The sequence below is a fragment of the Diorhabda sublineata genome, chromosome 5 (genome assembly GCF_026230105.1).
Source record: "Diorhabda sublineata isolate icDioSubl1.1 chromosome 5, icDioSubl1.1, whole genome shotgun sequence".
NCBI lineage: Eukaryota > Metazoa > Arthropoda > Insecta > Coleoptera > Chrysomelidae > Diorhabda > Diorhabda sublineata.
In genome coordinates, this window is record NC_079478.1 from 2,982,871 (window position 1) to 2,995,020 (window position 12,150).

General features: G+C 34.4%; 1 protein-coding gene across 18 annotated transcripts in view; it reads right to left on the bottom strand.

The window, feature by feature from the left end:
* Window positions 1–12,150, bottom strand: part of LOC130444483 (protein lap4-like) — a 169,688-nt gene that overhangs the window by 118,105 nt on the left and 39,433 nt on the right. For 15 of the 18 annotated variants that reach the window (XR_008909959.1, XM_056779616.1, XM_056779613.1 and 12 more), the window contains exon 5: window positions 7,889–8,076. Coding sequence is in view for 17 of the 18 variants with exons in the window: in XM_056779616.1 (XP_056635594.1) it covers window positions 7,889–8,076 (188 nt within the window). In the remaining variant the exon portion in view is untranslated. The remainder of the gene's footprint in view (window positions 1–7,888; window positions 8,077–12,150) is intronic. The other 3 variants (XM_056779615.1, XM_056779621.1, XM_056779622.1) reach the window with 1 other exon arrangement.

Here is a 12,150-nt window from a genome sequence, read left to right on the forward strand (position 1 = left end):
TTTTTGATTAAATGATTTTGATGTAATATTTTTATTTTAAAATACGAGGTCTGCCTATTAAATTAAGAGACTTGTTACGAAAAAGGAGTTTATTATGAAAATTATTCTACATTCTCCCCTCGCCTCACCTCACACCTTTCCACACGTTTTTTCCATTGATCGAAGCAGTGCTGGAAGTCTTCTTTGGTGAGAGCCTTTAAGAGCTCTGCCGTTTTTTACTTTACCGCCTCCATCGACTCAAATCGGATCCATTTCAAAGCAGATTTTATCTTTGGAAACAAAAAAAGTAGCACAGTACCAAATCTGGTAAGTACGGCGTGTGTTCGAGCACTGCGCGTTATGGGCAGGTGCGTTGTCTTTGTGGAAAATCGACGAGTTGTTCTTCCACAACTCGGGACCTTTTTTTACGAATTCATTCTCGCAGTGTTGCCAAAACTGACCGATAGTAAGTTTGGTTAACTTTCTAACCCTCTAGAATCCATTCAATCATCACGATACCGTTAATGTCAAAAAAAAAAAAGATCAACATTGTCTTGAATTTTGATTTGCTCTCTGGACCTTCACTGAAGAGCTTACACCATTCAGAAACACGCGTACGAGGTAGAGAATTGTCCCCAAAGAGCTCTTGCATCAATTTATAGCAGTCTGTCGGAGTTTTTTTCAATTTTCGTCACACATGGTGAGAAAATAAACACGTTCGTTTCAAAGTAGACAAGATATCTATCTAGATACCCAACGCACTACTAGCGCCATCTAGGCGCGCAGTCTCGTTATTTAATAACCAGACCTCGTAACTTTGTTTTATTGTAATATAATTTAAAAATTTCTTTTTTCTGGCTTAATTTCTTGGACTAGTTGAGCTTCAATGCAAACATAAGAAGTCAAAAAAATATACAATGTGGTGATCAGCAACCTAACCTAACTTAACCAATTTATTTTTCTTTTTTCATCTCTACAATTCTGGGATTTCAAAAATGTTGCCAACCGAGGCCTGAGAGACATCTACAACTGCAATTGCAACAAGAAGGTATTAAAAAAAGTTGTTTAGGATCAACATTTTATCTATTTATTCAAAAATTGAAATCCTATAGTCTATTTTTATTTACGAGAGAGTAATAAAACCTAATTGAAAAACTTTGTAGGGTCATTTTAAATATTATTACAGAATAATATTCATATTTCCATGATAAATAAAAGATTCAATACAATATAATACAATAATACGGTCTTTTGTTGTTTTTTTTTAACAATTAGCTGTACAGAACAATAAGAAAAAAGTTTATGATATATGAGTTTAGATGTTGATTCTAAACAACTTTTTTCGATAATTTTTTTCCTTATTTGCCACATGAAAAACATATTTCAACAAATAAAAGGTTTTTTGGAAAATTTTCTTATAAATTATTCTTTCAAGCAGGGCTTTCCATTTTTTTAAAAGTTTTTTTACATGTCCGTGGACACAGCGTATATACTATTGTCCTGCAACTTTTTTTTCGTCTAAAACCACAATATCGTCCATATATTTTTTACAAATATAAAAATTGACTCGAAAATTAGTTAATTTTAAAACCGTACCACCCCGAAAATCATTCATTCATTATAATTTGTTCATTTCCACTTTTTCCCTGTTTTTAGCTGTTATCATGTTTTTTTTGTCACTAAATATTGTATCCAAATCGAAATAAACGAAAACGAAGTAAAAATTATTCATTTCAAAAAAGATCACAACACACCAAACCATTCAGTTACGTTAAATGATTATTGTAACTTTCCCTGTATATTTATAAATGCGATAAATGTATGATCCGTAAAAAATTAGTAGGTATCACAAGAAATGCAATGCTACCACAACCTAGAAACATCAAGAGGGTTTCAACATGCAAAACAATGTAAATATTCGAACGCGCGGATTCGTAAAACTTTTCCAAATGACCGCAACTTTTTTTTTCGTAACTTTGAACACTTTAATTTCAATTTGGTCACTCTGTAAGTTTCTCTTTCATGCAATTTGAGCAATCGAAATAAATGACCTAACAATTAGCTTACATTTCCAACGAGAAGCTTTTTTTTATAATTAGGGTTAGTACTTAATTCTAAAAAAGCTACATTATCTTATTTGTAAAATCGGACTAGTTCTGAACATTCGAAAAATAAAAATAAAAAATAAAAATTGAACGTTTTTCTTTTTACAATGTCCACTAATCAATTCATCACAACCAATACAAAGGTAAAAGTCAAAAATGGGTTTCAAATGAAATTAAAAATTCTCATTGTAACAAACGGCATGAAATATTTGAAAAAAATTCTATATTTTTGGTAATAAAAATAATACTCTTCCGAATTTCATCCACCGAATCAAAATATCGCGGTTTAAATGGAAATTTGAAAGCATCTTAAAGTAAAATTACAAATTATTCGCTAGTACAATACAGTACCACTACAGAAGTGCAGAGAATGCAACAAAAATGTGTATGTCTGTTTCATTGATTTCCAGAAGGCATTTGATAAAGTCCAACACGATAAACTTATACAGAATTTAACAACTATTGACTTAGATCCAAGCGATATACGATCTATTACAATCAAACGGCAGTGGTGCGTGTTGAGGACATGGAGACAGACGAAATCGAAATTTAAAAGAGAGTTGGCAAAGGCTGCGTTCTTTCTCCATAACAATTCAATCTACATTCTCAGTGTGTACTTCAGAAAGTGCTGGAGGAGTGACATGAGGTGGTAAACATGGTTCAGTCATAAACGCTCAAATAGATCTAGACAAAGAAATCAACATCAGAATTAAAATGGCTCGAAAGGCATTTGTCAGGTACTCCTCAATGTTTGAAAACAGAAATCTAAGCCTCCACGTCCGAATAGGATTCATGAAATGTTATGTTTGGTCAGTACTGCTACTGTACAGCAAAATGAAAACTCTGAACTGTGAAAACTCAAATGATCAAAAGATGTGGCTCTATAGACGCATCCTGACGATACCCTGGACTGTCAGAATCACCAACGACGAAGTACTAAAACGCATTGGTCGCAAAAGAAAGCTGTTGACAATTATTGACAAGAATGGCATTGAATCCACCTGAAACCAATAATACCTGAGCCCTAATCAAGTATCGCGCACAACAACTACGAGAAACGTAGCGAAAATCCAAGGGTCCTGCAAGAACCTTCGAGGGCTCTGAACAAACAAACCCACTACCCTGAAAGCATCGGTTTTTACCGATTTCGAAACTTTAAATGGTGCTTTTGACAAGGCCCGGCTCAAACACTACAACATCAGTAGTTCGGAGAAAAATAAAAGGAGAAGAAAGGCCAAAGCTGTCGAAAGGGCTCAGGGTTTAACAGTTGTTTCAACCTCCAATTATCCTCTACCCATATCTTCCAACCCGGAGCATTAGGAAAGACTGTTAAGAAGCTAAAAATCCTTGGATCTACACTCATCGAACAACGAGTCGTGAAACATCACCCGGTGCTAATTACCTGAAATCAAATCTGTAGCTCGTCGCTACCGGCTTCACGGAAAAACAATCGCTGGATTTCATTGACGCACCGACAGGGGCTATAATTTAGTTTCCCTCTGGCAGCGGAACCCAGTCATCGCAATTGTTCCCCCTCAGGTGGTTAGGAATCAAAAGGTTCAAGTCAAAGCGCCTGATTGGTTTTTCAAACGACAAATTGGTAAATTCAAGTGGGTCACAATGAGTCTATTAGAAGTGTTTAACATTCTTTAGCCCATCTATTATCCTACTATGAACTATGATGGTATATTGTACTTTCATTTTCCAATATTTAGAATTTAATCACTCTAATTCCAAGCCCCCGGTCATTTTTTCTCTTTAAATTGTTTGTTTTGCACGCTGTTTAAATAATGTAGGAGCTAATCCAGGCTTTCGTCAGAAATTACATTTGAATAACTGAGCCAAGTGATGAAAAATCAGACATTTAGACGATGACGCGAGTACCCTATGATGGAACTACATTCATGGGTCTATAAATATATGAAATCTGCGTGGCATTAACAAGAACAATGGTCGTATTAAGATCAGTTAATAATTTAACGATGTTTTGAGTTTATTTTTGGTTCTACTATTTTGGATTCGTTTCTCATAATTTTTTTCCAACTTACAATTTATTTACGTTACAAAGTGAGGTTTGCATGACGTCGTGTAGATGATCTGACAGATTTGGTTAAGTATATCATTATATTCTTTATGGAAGATTCCTTGGTGCGATGATACTCGTGGACGGTATCGTGATGTTGAACACGCGGTAATTTTAAGGCAACGCTTTGGAGGAACTGGCGATTTGGTTCCAAAGAGTACTAAAGGATTGAATCAACTTCACATTTATAATTATTTAAATGAAATGAAACCCATTTAAATTTGAACTATGAACGGTTTAGTTTTATAACCTATACAAGGCACAAATTTGAGGACGTTAATTTTGTATAGTTTCTTAAGGTTGATGGTGAAATTTCTGCTATAAACATTACTCTATGTTCAAGATATTATTTTATTTTAAAAAATACTATAAAACGCAGTCTTTATTAATTAAGGTAACGTTTGCACCTTATACATTATATGAAAATATTTATTTTGAAGTATTTAATGTTTTTTGAATTTTCATTGCAATAATTTTATTAAACGTATAAATGAACCAGTTAAATTCGTTTACTTATATCCATCCGAAATATGGGTGATTTAATAATTATGTAAATAAAAATCTGTAAAATTAAAAACTACCCATAAAAATATCTTTTTTGGAATCAACTGTGACAGATATATTCGTAGATCTGTTATATTTTTATCTTTGATAATAAAAATCTGTATAAGGCATTATGTTGAACGTTAAAAAAATATTAAGAACTCTAATTGTCAAAATCAGCTCATGCTCAATTAAAAAAAAAAGCCGTGGGGTAAACGAATACTTTTGCGGAAAGTTTCTGTGTGATTCTAGAAGTTTCTAAGAGATTATTATTACCAGTTCTATTGGAAAATAACTTCTTAAACAGTTCTTAAGAAGTTTTCATCTCGAAAACGTGGCTTTTTTAGTTTTTGTGCAAAAGAAGCAGGATTCAAACTAAATCTTTTTCTATCTAATTAAATTGGATTCACGCCTCCGAAACCTTTAAGTTTGTCCTTTCAACTGCTACTGGGTTATCATTTTACAGCAATGGAAATGAATGTCTTGAAAAGTTACTTGCAAACTGACTAAAAAAACTGCAAAAATTCCTTGGTGTGGAACTAACACCAGAGAGGAACAAGAGATAAACGAGAGAATTGGAGCAGCTGAAAGATTATTCAAGGCGAAAAGGAAATACAAAAACAAATATATGTAAAAGTAACCGAACCCATATTGACATACGGATGAGAAATATGGACACTCATTTTATACGAATAGGAGAAGAACGATTAGAACAGAAGGAATATGAAGCACGAAATGAAAGGAATGCCGAAGAGGAGCTCTAGAGAAAAAATTAAGATGGTAGAGGAAATTGAATGAGACACAGTATAGGAAAGAATGAAAGCTTCTGTGAAAAAGGGAGTCCACGTAACCTGCAACATGCCTTACATCTGGAAAAGTAGAAAGACTTCAGGATTAGATTAAGTAGTTTTACTGAAACAGATTTACAGGATATCTATGGAGTCCTCTTAGGACTATAAAACAAAAAAAAAACAATACAGAACAACTCTCACTACCTGAAAAGCGATAGTTTACCCAACGGCCGCGATTTTAATATAGATCAGCTGTTCTCTTAGATTGCCTAACAGAGACATAGTCCAGGCAACAATGTAAAAAAATATATCGCGAATAAATTGTTTAGTCATTGAAACATCAAAAATTTCAAAAAAAATGGTACGAACGTAAACAAAATACCTTATACTTTACTTCTATATGAGATAATTAATTTTTTTATCAGATTTTCAATATTTCATGGGCAATGGTTCCAAACTACCGTTTGTTATAGCCATTTTATAAGCTTTCTAACCTTCAATATCACAGAATATTTCTTGATTGGGTATAAAATCGTTTCCGCGCAAAGTATTTGCACTTTACATCTTTATACAAAATCTATTCGATAAAAATCAACACAACTGAAAAAAAATGATACTTCGAACAAAAATTTCACTTAGTTACCATTAGGTTCAAAAAACACTTCACGCACACCTAAACCATTTTTCTAAATCTTGTATATAAATAATTTAGATTTTAGTCAGTTTTTTAGTTCGTCAGTTTTATCGTCGCTTCTTAGACACTTTTATTCCTTGTTCTTTATTGTCAAATTACAATATACTGAGTAAGAAATGAAGAATATCCATCCAGTGGAAATTCCATCTGATGCACTTCTTATCTCCTGAGATTTTACTTAAGAGGATCTGTGATACTAACAAGTCTCAAGCGAGGAAAATTAGAGCAATATCATTCAAATATAAGTAAATAAATTTAATATTGAACATGTTTCATATTTAATGTCATTTAACTCATGAAGATATAGACAGTTAGAATATAAATGAATCGAAAGTTTCACGTATAAAGGAAAAGTGAGCAAAAAATTTCCAATTCCAATTTCCAATTCTCGCTCAATCATTTTCAGGTCGATGAAACAGTACAATGGACAAGGACATAGAGATCATGAAGTGAAAAGACCGAAACTCATCATGAGACTCAGATCCTGCAGCTCATAATTCAAAGAAGAATTGTAGATTTATTGGAAAGGGAAGAGGATCTTGGCTTAGTAAACACTATCTGACTTATTTAGAATCGAAGCTTTCAAAGTCAAAATAGTTATGATGATAGCAAACCTCCAAAATACGGATCGTACATGATAAAGAAGAAGAATAGTTAAACCTCTTCTGACTGGTTCCGTTGAACCTGCGTATCAATCAATGGCGATAATATTCTGAGGAAAACGCTTAAATAATAAAATAAACTCATTCCAGTCATTTAATTTTTTGTGTAAATCATTTGAAATTCCTATCATAATAAAAAGTACCCAATATTACTTTCGTCATCCACATATTGACAACATTGTAAATATTTTAATATGTAGCAAGTTAATGTTCGGGTAAAATCCATCTTGGTCTGTCCGAATACTTTCTCTGCACACTGGAGGCTCTATCTTGTCACAATAATCGTTTTCAGGTCAGTGGAGCAGTAGAATGAAAAAGGACTTGGAGATGATGAAGTGAAAAGACGGAACCTCATCTTTAGATGTCCAAAATGTAAGATCTTAGCTTAGTAAACTTAGAAAATGGTTAAACGACTGATCGAGAACTTTCTCTGCACACTGGAGGCTCTATCTTGTCACAATAATCGCTTTCAGGTCAGTGGAACAGTAGAATGGAAAAGGACTTGGAGATGATGAAGTTAAAAGACGGAAACTCATCTTTAGATGTCCAAAACGTAAGATCTTAGCTTAGTAAACTTAGAAAATGGTTAAACGACTGATCGAGAACTTTCTCTGCGTACTGGAGGCTCTAGTTGTTCTATTGTACGTCAATCGTTTACAAGTCGGTGGAGCAGTAGAAACGAGCATCGACTCTTTCACGTAGACAACCAATAAATATCCTATCATTTAATTCTCTTGCAAATATAAAATTCGTTACTTGTTTACCATTCACAGCCATACTCTTTACGTATAATTTAAACCCAATGGAAAAATTAAGCAAAATTCATTTTTTTAAGTTAATCAGTCATTCGAATATTCGGTTCTGTTATTATACAACTGATCCAACTCTCTTAAAGTATTTAACATGTAATAACTGTTGCTCCGACTCAAATTTCCCGTCCTAGCCGTGCAACACCATCTCACCGCACTGTCTTTACAACTAGTTAAAACCCCCACCATATACCGCAACGTAGTATGAAGTGTTGTGCTCACCTCTCTGTTGTCTTTTTCTTGCGGATCGGTAAATTTAACGGAATGCGTTCTACTGGCTTCGTGCTCCCGCCAATCGTCGTCGTCTTCGTCTTCGGTAACAGCGCCATCTGTACGGGATAATGTACTACCATTAGAAAGGCCTGGTGTTAGATCGTGATGATGGTGGTGGTAAAAGCGACCATCAGAAGCTATGCGGGTGCACACAGAAGACAGAGAAAGAAAAAAAAACATGGTGCTTTACACATAAATAGACAAGACAACAAAACAAAAACAAAAAAAAGAAGAAAGTTTGATAAATTTGCCAAAGTGCCGAGTTAAGCTTTGTGTTAGAAAAAGTGAACGTACAAAATGAAATACGTGTCTATTTACCATCAGAGTCAATATCAAAGATAGAGAAAGACAGAGACATGTACGTGGAATTGTACCGTTGGAAAAGAAAGAAAGAGCATCGGTTTCCTAATCTATATCTCTCCCTCTTCGCTTCCGATTCCTTTTCCTCTCTAACCGCTCGAAACTTCGACGTCATGGCGATCCAATCGGAATAGAGTAGAGAGGGAGATAGATAGTGGTATATCGATGTTTTTACTCTCTTTATCAGAAGTTCGAGCCGACGTGAACAAGCTCGCTCTTTCTATTTTCAATATTATTTCTATGGTATTTACCGCTTAAAGTTATTAACCATTTGAACAAGTACTATAATATTTTTATTTTGTTATTATTCTATGTTCCAATTGAAGGAACGCATGTAGTCATTTCCCTAACACAATTTAATCAACAAAACCAAAATATCCAAACAGCAAATTTAGTGTTACAAAGGTATGTGATGAAATTTGACGAGGACTGATTTAAAAAATAACATTTCTACGTATTCTGATTCAAATATTTATTCATGACTCCAAAATGGGCTGTTTTCGAACCAAAACAATCTCGATCCAATTTTTCATACGCTTCCCCGAAGCGGAGTTTTGGAAAGTGGAGAAAACACAGGAAGTCAAATCCGGCGACTACGGTGGTTCTGTTATGACTGCGAACCTGGTCGTTCAAGCTTTTCGATGACGTCTCAAAACACTACTCCCAATGACCGTTTGACCATTTGGAACGATTTTGACATGGCTTTTTAGATTTCAGCTTATTTGGAAGCGCCATGTACATAAGGTCCTCAGCTACATTGTTAAGAAACTTTTTGGCGGCATCTACTCGACGTTGGTTTAATGTTATGAAACATTTTGCTGTTTGTTGAACATTTCATATATTTGAGTCAACTAACTTGAAAATATAGTTCTAGAAGGTACACCACCGGTCAAAAGTTTTTATCCACCCCATAATTATCACGCAAACTATAGGGTGAAGGTGTTGTAAACAGTTTTTACAAGGTTCAGTTCTTTTGGTACGAGTGTAGCATCGACTCGCTTCATACCTAAACATGTTGAGTCGATCCATAAGATGTTGAGAGCCTCTACTAACTTCCTGATGCCGATATGACGGTTTTCGAGCATCATTTCTTTCAACTTTTTATGCTATGGTCGTTGATAGAGATGTATAGACTATTTGCAAGTGAAAAGTTTGCGACGACTTTCACTGAATCCTTTGAGCCACCCAAATATTTAGAGTTAACTCCTCCAAATAGTTTTGCAACATATTTATCGATCTCGTCGTCGGAATTCCATTTGAAACGAAATTCCTAGCAAACTTGTTGCTCTATAACTAACGTTAAAAGAGTTTGTATCAATTTAGGAAAAAGAATTTAACCGATTTGATTTACGCGCGCAGTTTAAACGCACCACTCTGAGTCAAATTTGATCACACCGTGTACGACAATTACGATGCAACAGAAAAAACTGAAACTACGAATAATCCACGTACAGTAATTTACAATTTTGAACGATGCTGGATAAAATTCTGTTACAGTTGTTTCTGCGGCTTTGTAGAAAAACAAATTTTAACAACAAGAATACAACACATAACAAAAAAATAATAGAACCACACAACATATAAAAGCGGTTTGCAGGAAAATGTCAACGGGTTGTTAAAAAATGTTCTAAAATGTGTACCAAACAGAATAAAATTTGAATCATTTACATATAAACGGTATTGGAAAAAAATTACAGGTATTTGAATGCGAACACTTTAATCAACTCACTTCGAATCTACAGAATTAATTTTACTAGAGCATCGGGACAATTAACTGTTCCTTTTAATAAGGATTTATTAGAATCGAAATCGATAAGCATTAGAACAAGTAACGGGAGATGTGCGTCAAAGACTGCTGGGCATATTTTGAAATGAAATGGTTACCGTTGCTTTGAAGGACAAATGAAGACAAATTTTGTATGTTCACTTATGTAAACATTGTAAACAAAATCCCTCTACCAGGAAAGTAAACACTGTACGGACTTGATATATCTAAACAATTGATGTTTGTATAGGAATTTTAGGGGCCTACGTCAAAGGATTAATGGAAATACTAAATAAATATTCAAAATTCCTCTTCCTTCCCATAGTTATATCACTTCCTCTTAACTTTGAGGACATTCGGTTTCAGCAAAACGATTATATGTATTCGTATCATTAAAAATTTTGTTTTAATGACTCCAAAGAAGGAATAATCGTCTGGGAATAAGCCTGGTAATTTTGAAGATCAGCTGATCGCACCAAATGAATTTTCCAAATAATTTCCAACTTCGCTTTTATTGAAAACAGGAAAAATGCCGAAGTATTGATTTACTTAGATATCCACTAATCCAATGATGATTATTCAAAGCAGTGGCATAGCAGGTCTTCGTAATTTCAAAGAACGTTTACTGAAACAGCGTCGTGCGATCACTCACGACATAATTGAAGTGCCATAGCTAGGTCGGGTGGTTTTGAGTGGCACAAGCTGTTCCGAGAAAGTAGGGAAAGACCAACGAAAATATGTCGCGAGGAAAATTCATTCAACAGTTATCGTACGATGAGTACCAAAACGATTGCTCAAAAGTTGAGCAATTCTCAAACCCAAGTTTTTCAGATCGATAACTTAACCTTGAGGAAAATGTGCCCGAGAATAAAATCAACGCTCAAAGAGACGGCGTGACCCAGTAATTGAACATTTCGGTCCAGGCGTTCCTGGCAGCGTACAAAAGCTGAAAAACTCGTGCTACTTTGAATAATTATAATCGTTCTTACTATTCTCACGAATAAATATTAGAAATAAATGTCCTACTACTTTTAAAACGAATCCTGTATTTTGGAAATGATCTATTAGGTTAGTCAAAAGTAAGGAATGGAAGATTAGTGGAAATATTGAGTTTACTATAATTAACCGTAAGATTCTATTGAAAGGTGTGGTGATAAATTAAAACTTCGTTTTTCCAATACTGTATAACAAAATGGTATTTAGCACCGCCGTGAAAAAATTGACAAAGTACTTTAAATGACTTTGTAAAATGATTCAATTTGAATTTCAAAACAATACAATAAATAAATGTCGAGTATCTCAGAAAAATGTTGAACACCCAAATTCAAAATTTGAATGAATGAATAAACCCAAGCAGTATCCAGGAAAACCGCTGGATAGCAGAATTTTGTGTAATAATCACACACACGTCAAAGGTATCTCGAAAAAGGCTATAAAGGTCTTCGATATGTGCAGGAAAAAGTTGGGGATGTACACCACGATTATAAGGTCATCAATTTACCTATGGAGCAATCATTTAGTTAAGAGACGGTCGAAAAAGCGGTTACATTGTATAAATGGGGATAAAACTCGTAGAAATTGGAAGGAGAATGACTCGAAAATAAAAAAGAAAAAACAGGAAATACAGTATAGAGATAGGCAAAAAAAGAAAAATGAAACTATATGACACCATGATCAAAAGCACGTTAGAATATGGATCAAAGACGTGGTGACTAAAAAAACAAATGAAAATAGAAGCTACAGAAATGGATGTACTGAGAACGGCATCTAAGACATCAAGATTGAAAATAGTAACTAATAAAAGAGAGACAGTCATGTATAGAAAGGAAACAATTGGTATGGTACTGGTATGTTCACAGAATGACAGACGCAAGTCTACCTTCTTCTTCTTAGCGCGCCGTATCAAGTCTCCTTGACGTTGACGATCAGCATGGCAAAACTCTATCTATCTTGAGCTAGTCCTGCTTCTCTTATTCCAGTCCATCCTCTGATATCCTTCAACCAAGAGGCTTCAACTTTACCCATCATAATTAACCGGGGGATATTAAACCGGCTACCCACGTATTTTGTGTCCCAAATAAGCTAT